The sequence below is a fragment of the Seriola aureovittata genome, chromosome 4 (assembly GCF_021018895.1).
Source record: "Seriola aureovittata isolate HTS-2021-v1 ecotype China chromosome 4, ASM2101889v1, whole genome shotgun sequence".
NCBI lineage: Eukaryota > Metazoa > Chordata > Actinopteri > Carangiformes > Carangidae > Seriola > Seriola aureovittata.
Window position 1 is genome coordinate 15,098,171 of NC_079367.1, and position 21,319 is coordinate 15,119,489.

Sequence of the window (21,319 nt, forward strand, 5' to 3'; positions counted from 1 at the left end):
TGAAAAAAAAAGTAGCAAAGAGAGCACGGGAACAGCTGATTCGACAGTGGCAGCGTCGGCGAGAGGAGAGAGAGAAGAGAGAGAGCGGCGAGCAGCACTGACAGCTGCAACGGGCAGAGGACGGAGGAGCGAGATCGGAGGAGCGGTGAGGGAGAGCGAAGAGGGAGATCGGACCAGGCCAGGACTCCATGGAGCTCCGAGAGCGGCGGCGGAGAGAGAGAGAGAAAGCAGCAGCGGCGGTTGAGCGAGAGGCGTGCGGCGGAGCGGGGAGGGAGAAAGAGAAAGCGATGGGAACAGCGGGAGAAAAACAGCAGCAGCACCAGCATCAACAACAGAGAGAAAATGCGAGGCAGGTGGCGGGAGTTAAATATGATCGGGAATTAACCGTGAGTCTCGAGGTCATCGGGCAGGACGAGGTCCCGGTGCTTGAGCTAATGAGATGCATCAGGGCTCTGTGTGGTGGACTGATAGCCTGCAGAGCGTCCGGTGCCAGAAGCTTTGAAATCACAATGTCACATGAGAAGGGGAAGGAGCGACTCCTTGATGGCTTCAAAATAGGTAATTGTAGCATTGTAGCATTTTAGTAAAGGATCTATGTAATGATGAATTAATGGTTCCTTTCTTAAGCTTACCGGCTTATGTAACAGATGAGGAAATATTACAAAAGCTAGAGGGAGTTTCGGCAGCTTCCTCCATTAGGAGGAGAATGTGGCCGGGGACACAAGTGGCAGATGGTACCCGTTTCCTAAAAGTCAAGTTTACAGACACAAGTACAGTCACTGCCGTACTCGGCGAGATTTGAAACTGCAATGGGTCCTGAATACTTCAGGGTTATACATGATAGGCAAACTAAAGTCTGCAGGATGTGCCTTCAACCAGGGCACATCCTGCGAGAGTGCCCGGAGTTCTCATGCCACAAGTGCGGAGTTCAGGGACATTATGCTAGGGAGTGCAGCAACAGCAGAGGAGAAATAAAAAATGTGAGGTGTGCTACAACATTATGGAAGAATGTAATTGTAACTACAGCGATTCGGAAGCAGTAGCAGAGTCTGGATCGGAGGCTTTATATAGTGAGGAGGAGGATATGAGTGATGAGGAAGAGGAGGGGGAGGCCGGAGTGAGGGGCAGTGACACCGCAAAACAGGCTGGCAGTGAGGATCCCGTCTCACGGAGAGTCCTGGGCTCTCAAACAGCGGTGCAGAGCCGGGGTGTGAGGTTGGGTTCGAGCAAGAACGGACTCAGTCTTGACACCGGCCTGCACACGAAAGAAACGGGCAGGGGCGGCGACGGGCTCAAAGAGGGGCCGGAGCCGCCTTTAGCCCCGGAAGAGATGGAAGTAGAGGAGACCCAGAGCGACCTGCAGCCGGCGGCAGCCGCATGCTGCGACCTACCGGCCTCAGCGATATCCTCTATACTCCTCCCACAAAGAAAATCTGATAGTGACTCCGAAATGGACTTAGCTACAATTAAAAACATCAGAAAGCAGCACACCTTCAATAAAAACACAGTTAATAAAAAGAGAAAGAAAGACAAAAAAGGAAAAGAATAACGATTAAGATAGAGAGTTAACACCACTTTTCTTTTTCCCAATGCTGTTGCTGCACTCCCTCAATGCAAACGGACTGCGCACTTGTGGCAAGATGACTGCCATTCTAGAGGGGATAAAAGGCGATATACTCTGCCTTCAAGAAACAAGGTGGGACAAAAACAGTGTAGAGGCAGCAACAAATAAATGGAATGGGAACATCTTCCATAATAATGGCACTAGCAAGTCAAGTGGGGTTGCAACGTTAATAAAGAATAACAACATAAATGATAGTAAATTAGTACACAAAGATAATAATGGTAGATTACTTATTATAGATATAACAGTAAATAATATTATATATAGAATAATCAATGTATATGCCAGTAATTGTGAAAAAGAAAGGAAAGAGATGTTTAATAAAATAGGAAGATGGGTAAATAACAAAACTTTAATAGTTGGGGACTTTAATACAGTGTTAACAAAATCGGATATATCTGTAAATAATGTATATAAAAATGACATCAGTAGAACAGCATTATATGAATTAATGAACAATCACAACTTGATGGATATATGGAGAATACAGAATCCTTTGAAAAGAACATTCTCAAGAAGACAGGTGGTAAAGGGTACTTTAAGACAATCAAGACTAGACTTATGTTTAGCGGCCCCAGAAGTGATTAAGAAAATTAACTAAACAACGTACAAATTTAATACATGGAGTGATCATGCAACTCTGGAGTGTCTGCTGGACTCTGCAGGGGGGATCAGGGGAGGAGGCACCTGGTGCCTCAACTCCAGCCTCCTGATGGACCTGGCATATGTTAAAAAAAATCAAAAACTTACTTAGTTACGCTAGAACAGAAATGCAAATAGATAATGATTATATAGAAAGATGGGACAATATAAAAGAAAGAATCAAAAAAGCAAGTATCAATTATAGCAAAGAGAAAAAATGGAAAGAAAAACAAGAAGAACAGAACATCAGAAAGCAACTAGAAGAAGAACTGATATTAATAGATAACCAAAGAAGTAGAAGCTGTGAAAAGTATGAATTATATAAAAATCAATTAAATAATATAGAAAGGGAAATATGTAAAGGGGCTGCAGTTAGGAGTAGATTTCAAAATCTGGTAGATGGGGAGAAGTGCACAGCTTTTTTTCTGGGGATGGAAAAGCAAAAACAGAATAAAACTATAATAGAAGAATTGAAAGATAGAAGCAATAACATACACACAGATAGAATAGAGATACTAGAAATTATTAAAGAATACTATACGAATTTATTCAAAGAAGAAGGAAGCAACAATGAAAAAACAGAAAAAATATTATCATATGTAGACAAAAAAATTAACATGGAGGATAAAGAATGGTGTGACAGCAAATTAACATTAAAAGAAATAGAAGTGACAATAGACAACTTAAATAAGAATAAAAGTCCAGGATCTGACGGCTTAACAGCAGAATTTTACATCAGGTTCAAGGAACAGCTGGCCCCCCTGTTGCTCGACCTCTACCATACAATGCAAGAACAACAAAAAACACCAAAATCTTTCACTACAGGTATGATTACAGTAATTTATAAGAATAAAGGAGACAGAAACATAATATCCAACTATAGACCAATAAGCCTGCTAAATACAGATTACAAGATACTCACCAAAACCTTGGCCAATAGAATAAAACAGACATTAAATCAAATAATTAGTATAAATCAGGCCTACAGCATACCCAGTAGAAACATCCAAGATTCAATTGCTACAGTAAGAGATACAGTAAGAGGAATGACAGCACAGGGGGGGCTTCTGCTAACAGTAGACCTTGAAAAGGCATTTGACAGAGTAGAACACCAGTTTCTTTATAAAGTATTAGAGAAATTTGGATATGGACAAGGGTTTATAAATTGGATACAGTTATTGTACAAAAACGCCAAAAGTGTAATAAAATGCAATGGAATGATAACAGACAGTATTCAAATTAGAAGATCGGTGAGGCAAGGATGTCCGCTGTCAGGCCTGCTATATAGCATAGTGGCAGAGCCACTAGCTCAAGCGATAATTAAAGATAAAGAAATAACAGGAATACAAACACCCAAAAACAGTACTATTAAAATAACTCAATACGCGGATGACATTACAATAACAGTCAAATCAGGTAAATGCATAGACAAAATCATGGAACATTTCAAAACTTACAGCAAAGCATCAGGAGCAAAAATAAACATAACCAAATCTGAAATAGGTCAACTTGGAAGGGTGAATAACTATGTAAATAAATGGGGATTTAGGGTAAACAATGGGTGTAGGAAAATATTAGGAGTATATATAGGAGAGAATGAGGGTGGGGCTAGGGACAGAGGGTGGAGGGAAATGATAGGGAAATTGCAAGGGATTTTAAACTTGTGGAGAGCAAGAGGTTTAACACTGAAAGGAAAGGTAATTGTAGTTAATGCTCTGATACTGTCAAAAATTAATCATTTAATGGGAACCTGTGAGCTGCCGCAATGGGCACTTAAATCGCTGACAGCAGCAATCTCCTCCTTCCTTTGGAGGGGAAAGGGAAATTCGATAGCTCACAGAGTGTTAATTGCTAATAGAAGGGAGGGGGGTTTAGGATTAATTGACATAGGTGCAAAAAAAGATGCACTCAGGGTTAAAATTATCAGAAATTTTCTAGATCCGGACCGGCAGTACCCCTGGGAGGACTGGTTGGCCAGCTACCTGGCCGAGTACGGGGAGAAAGACGCATACAATCTGTGCTTGCTCCTCCCCAGAAAAGTCAGGAATGGCCTACCTGGCTTCTACCAGGAGGTACTTGAGGCTTGGGGAAAGATTGTGCCCCACCTCTGGCCCAAATGCAGTAATAAAGAGCATGTGCTGCAATTACCTTTCTTGAACAGTCCCTTCTTTGTATATGAGGGGAGAGTTCTGATCAGCGGTCCGATGAGAGAGGCTGGGCTAACAAGGGTGGATCAAGTGATCGATGAGAGAGGAGATTTTAATGTTGAATTGATATGCAAAAAAATGAGAGAGAGAAAAATAATGTATAGAAAAGAAAACATAAGAAAACTGAAAGAGAAATTTGAACAAACCCTTGACCCTGCGTGGCGAGGTTTGCTAAAAGAGAATAAAAAAGGTATTGGAGCTGCTCTTCCCCAACTGGAATACATAGAAAAGGACAACAGAAAAAGATTAGAAAATGTCCAAACGAAGACATGGTACAGGTTGCTAGTAGAGAAAATCAAAAGGGCACCTACTGCAGAACATACCTGGGAAAAACAATACCCCTTCAAAGAAATTAAAAAAATATGGACAAATATAGACATACCACTAATAGATGGCATGACAAGAAACCTGGACTTTAACATTCGACACAGAAGGATATACACTGGAATCATCTTGCACCAAATCAATAAACAGAAATACTCGAGGAATTGCACAATATGCAGACAAGAACCAGAGGACATTGAACACATATTTCAAACATGCATAGAAGCAAAGCAGTTACAGTTATATATAAAATCAATCTTACAGGAACATTGCAATTTAAAAATACACAACAATACGGACTGGTTATGGACTTGGTTATTTGGAATTACAGGAAAACATCCAAATAAGAATAACACACTGATCAACACAATCCTAGCGCTGGCAAGAAAAACAATATGGATAAATAGGAATTACAAACTATTTGAACAAAAAACAGTCAATGTAAAGAAACTTTTTCAAAACACACTCAAGGCACATATTAGAACAATTTATAGGGCAAACAAGGACACTTTTGATAAACATTTCACAAGACACAACACTTTAATGAAGGGAGGGAATGAGGGAAACTTGTGGTTTATGTTATAGTGTTTTCTTTTAGAGTCTATGCTTTGATAGGTGAGTCATGGGAAAGTATGGATTGAGTTCTTGTTTACTTTATTTATAGATTTATTGATTGATTGATTTATTGATCTTATTTTATTTTTTGTTTATATTTATTTATTTTTTTATTTTTTTATTTTTTATTTTTTTATTTCTTTTATTTTCTTTTATTTTTTTATTTTTTTATTTTTTTTTTTTGATCGTAGTGTTATTAAGGCTACGGTTTCTTTATGGTAAAGGAGGGGGATTTATTTATACACTTAGAGGGTGTGTAATGTCATGTTTGATAAGTGTATGTCCTGTCAAATGGATTGTATTGTAAATACAGATTGTGCTATATTTTTTGATAATAAAAGATAAAAAATAAAAAAACACGCCCGATCTCGTCCGATCTCGGAAGCTAAGCAGGGTCGGGCCTGGTTAGTACTTGGATGGGAGACCGCCTGGGAATACCAGGTGCTGTAAGCATTTTCACATCTCTTTGCAATCAGCAGAGGACGCTGCTGCTCCTGCTTCAATAACCTCTTACTCTGCAGCTCACTGCAATTTTGGGGACAGCACACATCACAATGTAAACACACTTTTGCATTAAAATCTAACAAAGTTGACATGTTGAGAGCCAAACAAACAAGCAAACAAGCAAACAGTGAAAAGGAAAGGCTCCTGCACTTGACATAAACACATAGCTTTATAAATACATTCACTGTCGCTTACGGTCATAGCCTACATATTAAAACGTTTATACAAACGTATTTTAAAACGTTACAACGTTGACATGTTGAGAGCGAAAGAAAGAAAAAAAGAAAGACATTAACTCACTTCTAGTTCCATTTTGCTGCAGAAATATTTCTTTTCTTTTCCTTTTTTCTAAAATAACTTTTGTACTTATTTGTTTTTTTTTATTTATTTGAACTCTGTTGAGATTAATTTAAATTTGTCATGATTAAAGCTTTTATTTTGAAAGAATGAACCGGAAAAGTTTTTTGCTCTGGTGACGGTTTCAGCAGAGGGCATATGTGACTCAACTTTGATTGTACCACAGTGTTTGGCCTTTGTCTGGTTTCGTTAAACTTTTTTATGTAGCCCTATCTTATTTTTTCGGATGTAATGGCGACTTGTGACGACGTGCGGGACAACGTGAAGGTACTTATTTACTTAGTTTGAATCAGACACCGTCCAGTTTTATTTTCTTTCGAAATTTAGAGTTTTTTTTCATCTAAAGTAACTCACATTGCACAGCAGTTGCTCAGTTAAATGTACTTTTTACATGGTAGACATTTCTTAACTATCGTTACACAATAACAGGGCCACGTTAGTTACTAAAATGCTAACAGTATGTGATGGTAGTGAAGATGTTATTTTTGTTTGCTAGTTTTGAAGTAAACTGAATTTAATGATAAAGTAGTTGTTGACAATTTGTTATACGCTGACGAAAATGGTGTTTGTGTGTTTTTGTGCGTGCGTGCAGAAATATTATGGCAGTCGACTGGAGTCCTCAGGTGATTTGCAAACAAGTGCTGCCTCCTGCAGTTTGCACTGCTGCCCAGTGCCAAGAAGTGTCACAGATGCACTGAGCCTGGTTCACCCGGAGATGACCAAAAGGTATAGTTTTCAGTCTTTTCTCACCTTTATATGCCTCTTCATCATATACGTACATGTTCAACAGTAGCTGGAAGGTGCAGTGGTAATGACACAACAGATGCATGACACACAGACAGGGCACATACAAATCAAACACATACACAGCAGACATTGTTGTCTCACACTGAGCACAAATCCTTTGTGATCGGGACACAGTTTCATTGACAAATGAGTTATTGAACATCTCTGTAAATACTCTGGAAACCATACATATATTCCCAAAAAAAGCCTTTGTGACCATTGTCAGGTATTGTCCAGTACACTGAAATTCAGACATTAGCTCTCCCATGAGTCATGTGTGACCTCAATCTAGTGGTTAAAAATTACATCCAGTAGATAAAACAGTTTTACTTCTGGTCTTTCTTAAATCATTTTCATCCATAACACCACATAACTATCTCTGTGATGTCTCTATGCTTTCCACAGTAATTTTCATAAACTTAATACTTAAATATTTTTCTCCAGATTCTTCGGTTGTGGTCTTCCATTCCCAGCGAAACTTGATGGCTGCAGGGTGCTGGACCTTGGCAGCGGCTCTGGCAGAGACTGTTTTGCCTTTAGTAAACTTGTTGGACCAAAGGGACATGTGACAGGGATTGATATGACAGAGGAGCTGGTAATTACACATGCATGTACACACACCTTTGACACTGGATATTTACACTTTCTACTGATTTAACTTTTCTCTCTTTAGATTACTGTATCTCGTCAGTATACTGAGTATCATCAGAAGAAGTTTGGCTATAAGGAGCCTAATGTCACCTTTGTCCAGGGGTACATGGAGAATCTTGGTGAAGCTGGCATACAGAGTGACTCAATGGATGTTGTGCTGTAGGTTTAAAACCTTGTTAAGACTCTAAAAGATCTGCCAATGGACTGTCTGATCTGTTCCTATAATAGAGCTTTGACAGGCTGATAAACAAAACAGTTTTTTTTCCTTTCTTCTAATCTATTCAGATCCAACTGTGTAATCTGTTTGTGTCCTGATAAAAGAACAGTGCTACAGCAAGCCTACAACATGCTAAAGGTGAGTCTGAAGAATTTCTACCATCTAAATTAATGTGAAAAATACTAATGGAAATCATCATCACTTACTCTTTTTACACAGGAGGGAGGTGAAATGTACTTCAGTGACATGTATGCCAGCAAAGTTGTCCCTGACCACATGAAGCAAGATACAGTCTTATGGGGTAAAACAACACTGCATCATTATCTAAAATGCAATGTAAAGTGCAGGAATACATTGTAGACACTCTGTGTCACTGACACATAGTTTATATTGGCTGTGATCTATTTCTTTTCGTGTTAGGTGAAGGAATGGGTGGTTCTCTGTTCTGGCAAGACCTTATTTCTTTGGCCCACAGTGTTGGTTTCAGCACTCCACATCTTGTTTCAGCAAGCCGCATTGCTGTCCACAACAGTGAACTCAAAGCAAAAGCAGGTAACAAAATAAAGGATCAAATTTAGACTTAGATTTAGACTCTAGACTATATATGAACAATCTTCATTCTTCAATTTGCAGGTGACATCAGCTATGCTTCAGGCACTTACCGGCTCTTTAAGCTGCCCAAACGTCCTGTCATGTCTGAGGCAACAGTGACCTATAAAGGAACTCTGGCAGATTTCCCAGATCAGCTGGACTTTGATTCATCACACTGTTTCAAGGTATAATAAAAATGGCCAGACAGGCCAGTACTGAATTGCTGATCAACGATTACATAAAAGCATTTAATAACCTGTGGCACATTGTTCAATCAAGAAAAAATAACACGCACTGTATATATTAACATGAAAAATGGTCTTTTATTTTGTGACTAGGTTAATGTTTACTTTTGTGCTATGCAGAAAGATGTTGCAGTGGAGGTAAGTGGAGAAATGGCAGAAATCATCCGGAGTTCCCGTTTCTTCTCTGATTTCAAAATTCAGATGTTGGATAAACCAGACTCCAGCTCAGAGTCACCACCACAGGTAGCTGATATTCTGGGTTTACTGGCTAAGATGCTTTCATTTTACGTGGCTCATTACAAACTGAATCCAGATGGATTGTATTGTTGACCCACTTTTTGCATGCAACAATCAAATTAAATGATCTTTTAATGATTTTAAATACAGTAATTTAATTATTGTAATGTGCTGCATCAAATATTTAAATACAAGCCTGTATCGCAGTTGCACAGCTTAAGCTTTGATAGTAACAAACGATTTGTTTGACATATTTAAGGTTTGTTTAAGGTTCTACATTAACAGAGTCACCCTTGATATTATTTTTTTCCTCAGTACTGCCGCCTCAGTCCATTTCTGTTGGCTGACAAACTGGGATCGTCTGTAAAAAAATGCTCCAAAACAAGCAAATAAAGACGCAGCCGAATACAGAGGAAACTGTTCTGAAGACTGAGGACAACTGCAAAAATAAAATAAATAAATCATTTTTTATTTAAAGGTTCACTACAGGCTAAATATTTTTTATGTGCAAGCCATCGCATATTGTAGTGATGTAATTAAGGAAAGTTTTTTTCAGATAATGGTTTGGTTAATGGACATGGTTTATAAATACGTTCATCGCTGTGGTAATATAATAGTAGTGTTAATGATGTCACAATAAAATGACTTAATTAACAAAGTAATTATACTTTCTCATATTTTGAACTCATTGAGTAATTCCACTTGAGTAAAGTAAACATGTTAAATAAAAAGTTTTTCATTTCCCAACTTGGATCTTGCTGTTTTTGTAGTCAAAATCTGTTCTCTGCTGCAACCATGTAATATACAAGAGACATACACTGACAGGTGTTACTTATCTGATCAAGTATTTGCAGCCAAGAAGACTATTAAGGGAGATGTTAAATGAACAAAAAGCCCAGTTTGACAGAAAAGGGGACAAACGGAACAGATTCAGACCTGCAATTAATAAAAGAAGTGGAAAAAAACCCAAACACAATAATCACTCCCTAATGTGTTTGATAAAAAGGGTTTGACCACACATGAAGATGATAATGTTTTGTCTATTTCAAAACTAAATGTCAGTCAATACACAAAACAAATTAAGTGTAGTAGCAAATGTTATCTATAAATGAAATTTAACTGCCATAAAAATGTGTTTATGTTGTCATTTGATATGTTTTGTTTGTACACATTGTGATTTATTTTATGATATGATTATATATATATTTTATTTGTATTGGATATATGCAGGTTGTAGGAACTAAGTTTGTGCCTGTGTTGCACAGGAACACTTTAAGTTTGCTACAAACTTAGATTTTACCTCAGAAAAACGTGGAGTTGGATAAAGGTTAGTTTTGTACTCGATTAAGGTTTAAGTTTAAAAAGGTGACGCAGTGCCGTTAATATTTATTTTGGTCCATTCATTCACTCTTGGTCATGTGCAGCCAGCGAGGTATGTTACTTACTTTATGTGTCATCTTGTGTGTTTATTTTTACGTGTCAGTAGTTTGTTTTAAAACAAGTGTGTGTGTTTACTTTTTACAATATTTTTTACAATATGCATCTAATTAGTTTGACGGTGGTGGTAGTCGGGGTGATGATGGTGCTGTTTGAAGTAGAAAGAATATTTCCATTAGTAACAACGAATCATGGTGTCGTTTATTTCCTGGAGGGAGTGACATGAGCAATGATTTATTGTACTGTGTAACATAAACAACTGCAGGGGGAAAAAAATCCAGAAAACACAGCCTGCACCCACAGGCTGACAACAGTAAACATGATGACGATAATCAGTGCTGCTGAAACTCCTAACTTAACAAATTCATTTAATACCTGAGCATTAAAGCAACCACATTCTAGTTCATTAAAGATACTATGAAGTGCTTTCTTACCTTTTCTCTCTTTATCCAAATTTAATTTCAAAATCAGACACTGAAATCACACAGGGTTTACACTACAGTCAAGCCTGAAATTATTCATACCCCTGGCAAATTTTGACTTAAAGTTACTTTTATTCAACCAGCAAGGTTTTCTTTGACCGGAAGTGACACAGGCTTCTCCCAGAAGATAATAATAAGACGATGTACAAGAGGAATCATTGTGGAAAAAAATATTTCTCAGCTTTTATTTACATTTGAACAAAAAGTGGCATGTCCAAAATTATTCATACCCTTTGCAAACTGTCACAGTCTATGGGAAAATCCAAAGTTCTGTACCATTCCAAATAGTCCAAGCTGTTCTGAAGCATCCTAATTACCCTGATTCATTGGGAACAGCTGCTTTAATCAACTTAACAGGTGAAAAACAGCAGCTCTCTGCAGTTGGTTTGTGGACAGTCATGGCTAAGACAAAGGAGCTCACTGAGGACCTGCGGCTGCACATTGTGGCTGCTCACAAGTCAGGAAAGGGCTATACGGCCATATCTAAATGTTTTCAAGTTCCAGTGGCTACAGTGCAAAGTATTATTAAAAAATACAAGACATACCGCACTGTGGAAAATCTCAGAGGATGTGGTCGGAAGCCAAAAGTGACACCTGTGCTGGCCAGGAGGATAGTGAGAGAGGTAAAGAAGAATCCAAGGATCACCACCAAGGCCATCCTGGTGAATCTGGGCTCTGCTGGTGGCAACGTCTCAAGGCAGACAGTCCAACGGACACTGCTGGGTTCCACAGACGCAGACCAAGGAGAACGCCACTTCTCCAGATAAGGCACACAAAAGCCTGCTTGGCCTTTGCAAATGATCATCTGGACAAAGAAGAAGACTTCTGGTCTTCTGTTTTATGGTCAGATGAAACAAAAATTGAATTGTTTGGCCACAATGATGTATCCTTCATTTGGCGTAGAAAAGGAGAAGCCTTCAACCCTAAGAACACCACCCCCACTGTCAAACATGGTGGTGGGAACCTAATGCTTTGGGGGTGTTTTTCAGCCAATGCACCAGGGAACCTAATCACAGTAAACGGCACCATGAAAAAAGAACAATACATCAAGATTCTCAACAACATCAGGCAGTCTGCAGAGAAACTTGGCCTTGGGCAACAGTGGACATTTCAGCACGACAACGACCCAAAAAACACAGCAAAAGTGGTGAAGAAATGGTTAGCAGACAAAAACATTAACGTTTTGCAGTGGCCCAGCCAGAGTGCTGACTTGAATCCAATTGAGAATCTGTGGAGGGAGCTAAAGATTAGGGTGATGGCAAGGAGACCCTCCAACCTGAAAGAGTTGGAGCTCATCGCTAAAGATGACTGGGCAAAAATACCAGTGGAGACATGCAAAAAGCTGGTCAGCAATTATAGGAAGCATTTGATTGCTCTAATAGCCAATAAAGGCTTTTCTATTGATTATTGAGAAGGGTATGAATAATTTTGGACATGCCACTTTTTGTTCAAATGTAAGCTGAGAAATTTTTTTGTTTTTGTTTTTTTTACACAATGATTCCTCTTGTACATCATCTTATCTTCTGGGAGAAGCCTGTGTCATTTCTGGTCAAAAAAAAAAAAACTTTGTTGAATAAAAGTAACTTTAAGTCAAAATTTGCCAGGGGTATGAATAATTTCAGGCTTGAGAACAGTATAGTAGATTAAGGCATTGCATTACACATGAAACAAGTCTCAAATATAAATGGAAAAATTGTGAACAAACTGTTAATGATAAACATTCATATGTTTGTATTTTATTTTATCTTCAGACAGGTTGAGTGGAGTGGCTAAAATTACTGTTGCTTTACTATTTCTATACTAAGTACTATTATTGCTTGGAACTTAAAATTTGAAGTTCACAACAAATTATGTTTTACAGCTAACAATCACAACTTGTGATGCTCTAAATTTCACATTATTAGTATAGCTATGGTCAAAACCTGGAATAAATACGGATGAAACTGCTGCAAGTCAGTTTAGTTTTATTCAGGCAAGGCTCATTACACTAAGATAAGATTATTCACTGGGTATACAAATTGCAAATTCAATAAAGCTGTGTTTTTCTGCCATGGTAACGGTTGTCTGAGTAAGAGAAGAGGGCTGATTGGCTTTCAGGAGACCTGAGGCAGTAAATGGAGCAATCCACTTTGGCACTATTTGATAAAGAGAGGAACAAGGAAGAGAGAGGCAACATCAATCGTCAATGAGAGGTTTTACACTCCTGAATACAGCAGACCTTGTCACATCTGCAGCCATGTCAGGTCATCAGCTCTGAAAAGATAAATGAGTGAGAAAACAAATATTTAATAAAGAATAGCATGCAGGTTATGAGTCTTATCCTGTGAATTGGGATATGATGTTTACATGGAAAATAAAGAAACGCACTAACGTACTGTATATCCCCTTACAGTGTTTACATGAATATAACGTCCTCCAGGCTTCCAATCTAGTCTGTTTTTGGAGCAGGTGGTTTTTGGATCAAATTACTATGTTCAAAGTTAACAGTGGTGCTAATAGTGAATGGCCTATATAGAATTATCACCCAACTCTGCTGTTACCGTCGGTTCTACATAGTGTTTCAGCATCTTTCAGGTCATTGTTTCACAGCTGCCCCTTGCCCAGCAGCACCAAACAGCATACGGATAAAGGCAGTGGCTACCTGGTGAATATAGTGAAGTATTTAGAAGCTAAAGAGCCAGATATTTCTTTTGCCTGTTGTCTGGAGTTGGTGCAAAACTACAAGTGGAATGAATATTAAATTCACCAGGTGGACACAAACACAACTCCAATTGAATGCTAATGTTGCTCCTTAACTGCCAGGTGTGTAAATAACCAACATATGCTAACAAGTTCTCTATATCAACCAATAAGGTCATTACATGTCAATTTTGTGTTCACAGCATGTTTCTGCTGCCCTAATGTGGCCAAAAAAAAATCAGTAAATGCAGGAGCAAAAGTTAAAGCTGAACCCACTGTATGTAATTGGTGCATTTCACTTCCAATCATGTGTGACAGATAGTCCGGTTTGTGTGAATGCAAGACGCCACTCACTGAGCCTGTGCCTTTTTTAAAACATGGCCAGAAGCCATCAGCTCTGCGAGACGAGCCACCGCAGGATCGAACATCAGGCTAGCCGCAGCTACCACCACCTCGTCCCTGTTGACAAAGGGGAAATGAAAGAAGTTTGACACAAATGGCATAAATTCATTGTCCACTTGTATCAGCAGTTATTCATCAGTTGCTCACTTTATGTAAAATGCCAGGAATTTCCTCTCTTCCACTTTGCCTTTGAATATAATTTCTGTGTATCCTTCCCCATAGCCTAGAATGAGGAAATGAAAAGGGGTAATGAGAATCAACACAGCCAGGGCATAAGGTGACATTTTCTCCATAAATACTCTGTAAATAGAATAAATAAATACTCTACCGGTGTATCTGATACTCTTCCCAAGCAACACAGTCCAGAAGAAAGGAATAGACTCAATTTTGGTTGGTTTGTTTAGCATGTTCAGTGCAGCTACTCTTCCTGAGATAAAGAAAAAAAATAAACTGGCATCATAAAAGGTAAAATCCAGCTTCATCAGCAAATCCAAGGCACATAATATCAGCCTTTGCTTCTTTGACTTCAGTCTCTTACCTTGAGCTTGTGACATTTGCCAATGCCCAATGTTGACTCTTTGGTCTCCACGAATGGCCAGAGGGAAGGAAGTTACATCTCCAGCGCTAAAAATATCTCCTATATTGGTCCTCATGAACTGTTAGAAAGGATGAAGGAGTTTACAGCAAGAGCCTCAGGATTAGGTTTACAAAGACATGTATATACAGTATATACACCACTATTCAGTTCTGTCACCTGGACACAGCTGAGGGTTTCACATATCATAATACATTCGTGTTTGGCCAAAAATACTCAAACAAGCAATTCAAATTAACTGCAGCCATCAGACAAAGTCGTAAATATAAATCTGTGAAGCCACGTTCATGCTTCATTAGCTATATCAGTATCACAGTGATTACATTTAGCCTATGTCCTCTATTTACTGTGTGTTACCTTGTCAACAATCACAGCTTTCCTTGAATCCATCTCTACCTCACTTCCTGCCAAGAAGTCTGAATTGGGGATTACACCTGAAAAACAGATCTTTGTATTTGATTTTTGACGATCTTTGCAGAACAGCACAGGACACCATCTGAATGTGAAGGACTCGTGAACAAATCAGCAACAGTCCACATATCAAAATGTCAACACCTTAAAATAGTACAAAACTTGTGTTCTGTTATATTAATGAAAATTGTACTGTATATGCCAACACCTTGAATTAGAATAATAATCTTACCGATTCCAGTAATCACCACATCAGCTTCCAGGACTGTTCCACTGTTTAGTACAACCTCCTTCACCTGAAAAAAAAAAAGAATATACACCATGACTGAAGCATTACAACTGCAGTTTCAGTGAAAATAGGCTTTTTTCATCAAATACATTTTGTGTCAGTAAAAAAGGCACAAGCGTGCTCACTGTCACACTGTCATGGTTTATATGGACACTTGAATACAATGGAGACATTGTTAATTTTATCATTGACACCTACAAGGGCTATGCTCGTAGAAAAAAGGTAGCATTACCTTGCCGTTCTCCCCTTTAATCTCAGTGACTCTGTCATTCATGTAAAACTTCACATTTTGTTCCTCCAACATCTTATGGGAGAAAATTTTGTTTTAAAATTCAACATTCAATAGAAGCTAAAAATAACAGTGTTCTGACAGTGATAGATCAGTCCCCTCTTAGGTACTTACTTGCATCGTCATTTTGCCAATCTCTGTGCCCAGAGATCGCTCATACGGGTATCTGGTAGTGCCAACCATGGCCACACTGGCAGCTTTGTCTGATAAGAATGATGCTACCTCCATACCTATTGTGTGTAATAGTCATGAAAAACACTTGAATAGCCTGCAATTTTGGGATGCAATAGAGGTGATTACATGTGTCATAAAGCAGCTTTATCTTGTACTGTCAAATATTTAAATTGCATTTTTAATATTTAGCGAGAGGGCTATGAATCAGGTAATGACCCTCCAAATAGAACATCACGTTAATCCAATAATCAAGACAAAAACAGACACCTACAAGCTCATGTTTACAAAGATGAACACTATCAATTTCTTTTTGCAATGTAAAGAAATAAAATTTGATAACCTATGAAGGACGCCCCGATGATGACAGCCCTCTGGCCAAGACAGGAGCTGTGAATATCTTTGGCATCTTCATAACTCTGCAGTAGCTTTATTCCCTGCAGGTTACAACCAGGACAGCTGAGTGGCTGCGCTCTGTCAACAAAATAAGGATTATTATTGTGCTGTTGTAACATGAAAATCTTGCAACTCAGCAATTACAAATGTTTTTCATTACTTTTGTTTCTGAAAGATTTGAGCAACAGGATGATGAGTCTGACCTACAGCCAGTTGAGATGAGGAGCTGGTCGTAATGCTGCAAAATGCCATCATTCAACTTCACTGCCTTCTCAGCTGGGTTTACTGACACAACCTGCAATACAAAACACATTTCTTAACAAGGACCAAAGAGAGAATTTGTTTTTTTCCCAAAGATGGTGAGAGTACATCATAAATAGATTGACCCCTTTGCCTCTCACCTCCCTCTGTGTCCACACCTCTATTCCATATTGCTGATAAAATTCACTTGAGCGGAGGAGGATGCTGCTGCTGTCCAGGTTCATAGCCTGAAAGGAGGCAATGCCATTTACTAATATCTTGCATCTAAATACAGGATGATCAACACTTGGATACCAATAGATAGTAATACAGGATACCTTGCCATTATGGTCAAGTTCTTACCTTACTCAGTTTGGGTTTGTCAAATGGAGGAAGGGTATCTTTGGTGACCATGATGATTCGACCTTGGTAACAGTTCTGTCGCAGAGTCTCAGCACATACCAGGGAGGCAGGGCCTGAAATCACAAAATTTATGTTCAGTGTGTAATTTTTCAAAGGGTACTTTACCCCAGAGTTGGAGCTTAAGGAAACATGGTAACACTAGACCACCAAATTAACTTGCGCATCATCTCTAGACCTTAATCTCTTTCTTCATCCTTCAAAATTCCTATTTACTGATATAAACCTTTTAAAATACAAAAACTGAATATTTAAGCTGCAACCCCAACTTTGTTTCAAACAGTGCAGTGCCCCCAACCTGCTAATCTCTTCAAATAAAATGACTTTGGACTTATAATTTAAACTCTTAGGTACATCCAATCCTTACCCCCTCCTATGAGCAGAATAGTATGTTTGATTTCTGGTACCAAGCTGCACATCTCCTTCACTCGCTTGGTCAGCTTAAGAGTCTGAGGGAAACAAAGAAACAAGGGACTGTTCAAAATAGTGTATTTTAACACTAAATGAAAGGAAACACTGTGGCTGTTTTAAGCGTTTTTAACTTGCTGTCTCTTACTTTTGTGCTGATGGAAACGTACACCTTGCCATCCTCAACTTTGACCTGTTAAAATAATATAAAAAATCTCTGTAAATTCAGAATAATGTTTCCAGAAGTAAAATGTTGACAAGAGCATCCACTGTTAAAACAAAAAAAGAAAAAAAGAAAGTAAAAGAAAAAGAGAAATATTTCAAAGATCAAGGAAGTACCTTGAACAACAGTAACCTTTGTCAGAGGAACTAAATTTTGGTTAAAGCTGGAGTGCGGGCTTCTTTCTATAAGATTGTTCATGTATTTGTACTGCACTTTATAGACATGCCCTGTTACTTTTGATGGTATATTTGACACAACAATGCAACGAGTAATGCAACTTTTTTGACATTTTAGTGTTCTTGAAAATTAAATAAACAGATTTGGAGAAAAAAAATCTGAGACCATGTGTGAGACTTTTACATATAAATGAAGGTCCGTTACATTCTAGCACATGCCAAATTACTTCACACAATGCTGACTAAGCCTATCAGCAGCAGATAAATCTCTCCATATTTCGCAGTAGACATTTCAAGTATAGTGTGTGTGGCGACATGTGGCGAAGTTATTGGTGCAGAGGCAGCCATTGGCGTGGCTTTTACTTGTTGGAGAGTGCGATTTGTGGAATTACTTAGAAAAAAGTTCCGCACTGCAGTTTTAACCAAACATACTCAGTGAGGTGTTTATTCTGAATTTGCATACATAATGATAGAATGTAACAAATGACAAAATATTCCCATTTTATTCGATTACGTTCTTTGTCAAAACAAATAGTAAGATATCCAATTTAACTTTTAGATATTTTTTTAAAAGCAAACTTCATCTACCTTACAAAACTTAAACCCAATTCGGGTTAATAAATGGGTCCACTAATTTGTACAAATAAACCGTCACACGTGACTACACTGTAAACTGGGGAGAATCTCTCTTCTGGATTTGTTCCTGTGAAACTGCAGAAAGACATTTTTCACCTTATAGCTGGGCAGGCAGTCTAGACCTGGATACTCTTCAATATCTCCAGTTCTGACATTAAAGCAAGCACCATGAAAGGGACATCTGACTCTGTCACCAACCAATGCTCCTGGATTATCAGAGGACATGCATTAATATGACTCAATTCAATGGAAAAAACATTTTGTTAAGCTATTTATTCAGATATTGGTATATAGAGATGAAGACTTACCTTTGACAAGAGGAGCATTGTAATGAGAGCACTGGCTTCCAACAGCACTGTACTGACCGTGGGTACGGACAAGCAACACCTTCTGGTCCCCTACAGTTACTTCCTTCATCCTTCATAAACACAAAACAGACAAGGAGAGAAAACGGTGAGGAAAATGTAACTTTCAAATACAAATAAGTCAAATTAAGATATCACAAAGTATTGATCATCTTGTTTTTCCAGTGAGAAGAACCCTTGTGACTTACTCCCCATCTTTCAGGTGATCCTCCTGACATACCAGTCCAGTCACCTCCTCCTGCTCCTCACTTTGACCTGGTTGTTGGCACTGATTCATACTGTAACTACAAGACGTGGATATGTTGAGAAACCTGTAGAAACTTGTATTATTATATTATAAAACCTGTCTGCTAGGCTGACTGGCCTTGAATTACAATTGGCTTTGGTTGGACCAAAAACAGGCTCAGCAATGGACACATGGGACACAAGCATTAAGGAGCTTAATTTAAATGTACATTTTATTAGCCTATTATGTTATTGATCTTAGTTTTTTTCTTTATGTTAACTACAGGGCCAAATATTAACACTCTAATATAAAATATATCCCCCTGTGGAAAAGTTTTAGGCACATGATGTTTAGGCTCTGATCAGGCATCTGTTCAGTTCCAAATTAATTCTGCAGCATGACAAGGAGCCCAAACATACAGCCACAAAATCATAAAGAACTATCTCCAATATCAAGAATTCCTAAGCCGGTGGGGACTTCATAAAATGGCCTGTTTCGTCTAACCAACAGTCCAAAACCCACAAATATTTAAGGTAAAACTGGAAAAGCAGCCAATTATTACATTTGAGAACATGGCACTATCAAACATGTGGCATTTTTCACTCTATTAAAATAGTTTTTCTGCCCAACCATTACTCAACTAATCATTGCAGCTGTACACCATACACATTTGATTTAGTGTTTGTCTGTTTACTTAACATGAAGTTAACTGATGAATAAAAACGAATCAAGGCATTATTTAAGCATCCTCACTTTTATTTTCCTGCCTAAACCTTTTACACAGTGCTGTATATTCCCATAACAGTATTTATAGCTTTCGGTTTTAGTTGACAGAACAGAAATCCTAGTCTTCAACAGATATTGTTATTTTGAAATCAGACGCCATAGCGTTAGATGAAGATGTGTAGACGTGAAAAGCACCATATGTTATCGATTATATATGGCCTCTGTATACTTCATACATGGCAACATTTATCAGCGAAATATCAAAGCCCGGAAACGCTGAGCTCACCTGCTTTCTTCTATATATCAGTGGTCATGTAACGATGCATCTGTCGTCATATAATGCTCCTCTGCAGCGTTTCCAGCAATGAGGCCAAGTACGCGCACTTGACGAAAACCGCCCTCGTGACAGCCAGCCGGAGTCCTGTGTTCCACCGCGAGCTCCTCCCACCACCAACAGCCACCGGGGAGGGCAGAGCGACTAGATTTACACCGTGAAGTCTAGCGGATGGAGATTAGCCACAGACACTGAGGATAAGTAACAGCAGTCAGTAACAGCAGTCAGACAGATTGATGGACGCTGTACCTCGTTGTAAATCATAATTTATTTGTTGATTATATATATTTATTAATATGTATCAACAAAGTAACCAAAGTTATCAAATAAATGTAGTGGAGTAAAAGTACAATATTTCCCCCAGAATTGTAATGAAGTAGAAGTATAAAGTAGCAGGAAATTAAAATACTCAACTAAAGTGGTGTTCTTTATATATATATGATACAAGATATATTAAAAGGGAAATAAGCACTTAACACCATGGCTGAGTATTTCCACCTTGGAACTGCACTGTACCAATGTCAAATGGCCTTTATCCAGATGATGGCGCTGTGTCATTCATGTCCATGGCCAGGCTCTGACGTGAATGAGGACAGCACTGCTTTAGTCACTTCCACTAATTGAAACAACACTGAAAAGTAAAATATTCATCAAGTTCTGATGTCGAGTTGAAATATAAAAATACCATTGTATGATATATGTGTCAAACCAAATTACCATGGTCAGTCCTTAACTGTATGTAAAATATTCCCACAAACGTGAACAAATAAGGTGGGTTAAAGGCAATGTTTCCTTCAAGTGCTCTCCGTAATTTGCTATCCTCCTTTGACTGTACCTGCTAGTACTTCCGCTCGACACAATATACTTTGTTCCATTTTAGAAGCAAAATTTTGATTTAAATTTAGGAATTAAGACTACAAATCTGACCAGCAATCCAGTGCTATTAGTTTTTGATGCTTAGTGTTACCGACGCACCTCTGTTGATGCCAGAAAACTATTGAGTTTTGATACACAGCCTCAGTATTTGCACACTTGAAAAGTCACTATGTAATTTATTCTTTCAAGATGTCACTGGGGATATACCACCAGCTTGCTTGATTTAAATGTGCTATTGATGGATATTGTTGTACCACAATGCAGCATAGAAAAATTGTGGATAGGGGTGAGGTAACACTGAGAAGATTAAAGAAAATAAGTGTAAAGTATTAAATAAGTTAGAGCAGCAAGAATTAACTGATTAACCACTATTTTGATAGTAGATTAATTGTTTTAGTAATTAAAAAAAAAAAAAGCTGCCAAATATTCTCTGATTTCAGCTTCTTCAATGTGTGGATGTGCTGTTTTCTGTTTTATATCACATTTATTTATTTTGGAGCATATAAGTATTTTGTGTATATTTTATAGACAAAGCATT

General features: G+C 38.3%; 2 protein-coding genes across 5 annotated transcripts in view; one reads left to right on the forward strand and one right to left on the reverse strand.

Annotated features, from left to right (window-relative positions):
- Nucleotides 1-9,753, forward strand: part of zgc:153372 (uncharacterized protein LOC767695 homolog) — a 10,083-nt gene extending 330 nt beyond the window's left edge. The window contains exons 1-10 of one of the 4 annotated variants that reach the window (XM_056373820.1): nucleotides 1-558; nucleotides 6,866-6,999; nucleotides 7,504-7,654; nucleotides 7,733-7,869; nucleotides 7,996-8,065; nucleotides 8,147-8,228; nucleotides 8,348-8,479; nucleotides 8,561-8,703; nucleotides 8,857-9,006; nucleotides 9,316-9,753. The exon at nucleotides 1-558 is cut by the window's left edge and continues 330 nt beyond it. In XM_056373820.1, the coding sequence (XP_056229795.1) occupies nucleotides 6,989-6,999; nucleotides 7,504-7,654; nucleotides 7,733-7,869; nucleotides 7,996-8,065; nucleotides 8,147-8,228; nucleotides 8,348-8,479; nucleotides 8,561-8,703; nucleotides 8,857-9,006; nucleotides 9,316-9,393 (954 nt within the window). In that variant the 5' untranslated portion in view covers nucleotides 1-558; nucleotides 6,866-6,988 and the 3' untranslated portion in view covers nucleotides 9,394-9,753. Of the gene's footprint in view, nucleotides 559-6,375; nucleotides 6,541-6,865; nucleotides 7,000-7,503; nucleotides 7,655-7,732; nucleotides 7,870-7,995; nucleotides 8,066-8,146; nucleotides 8,229-8,347; nucleotides 8,480-8,560; nucleotides 8,704-8,856; nucleotides 9,007-9,315 lie in introns of those variants that run through there. The other 3 variants (XM_056373817.1, XM_056373818.1, XM_056373819.1) reach the window with 3 other exon arrangements.
- Nucleotides 9,754-12,866: 3,113 nt separating this feature from the next.
- aifm4 (apoptosis inducing factor mitochondria associated 4) lies at nucleotides 12,867-20,016 on the reverse strand. Its single transcript, XM_056373816.1, has 19 exons — nucleotides 19,858-20,016; nucleotides 18,808-18,903; nucleotides 18,563-18,672; nucleotides 18,351-18,460; nucleotides 17,368-17,412; nucleotides 17,179-17,260; nucleotides 16,755-16,867; nucleotides 16,553-16,639; nucleotides 16,355-16,446; nucleotides 16,099-16,229; nucleotides 15,699-15,814; nucleotides 15,528-15,599; nucleotides 15,239-15,302; nucleotides 14,953-15,029; nucleotides 14,539-14,656; nucleotides 14,329-14,427; nucleotides 14,148-14,223; nucleotides 13,953-14,057; nucleotides 12,867-13,172 (listed from the first exon to the last, which is right to left on the reverse strand). The coding sequence occupies exons 2-19, from the start codon at nucleotides 18,894-18,896 to the stop codon at nucleotides 13,142-13,144; spliced, it is 1,617 nt and encodes a 538-aa protein (XP_056229791.1). The 5' UTR covers nucleotides 18,897-18,903; nucleotides 19,858-20,016; the 3' UTR covers nucleotides 12,867-13,141.
- Between the last annotated feature and the right edge of the window lie 1,303 nt (nucleotides 20,017-21,319).

Excerpts from the sequence above, each read along its gene's own strand:
- aifm4 (XM_056373816.1), bottom strand. The coding sequence starts at position 18,896 with ATGAATCAGTGCCAACAACCAGGTCAAAGTGAGGAGCAGGAGGAGGTG. Across the intron at positions 15,303-15,527 it reads TTAAAGGGGAGAACGGCAAG|GTGAAGGAGGTTGTACTAAA; the intron begins GTAATGCTACCT and ends TTTTTTTTTCAG. Across the intron at positions 13,173-13,952 it reads TTAAAAAAGGCACAGGCTCA|AGCTGATGACCTGACATGGC; the intron begins GTGAGTGGCGTC and ends TTATCTTTTCAG.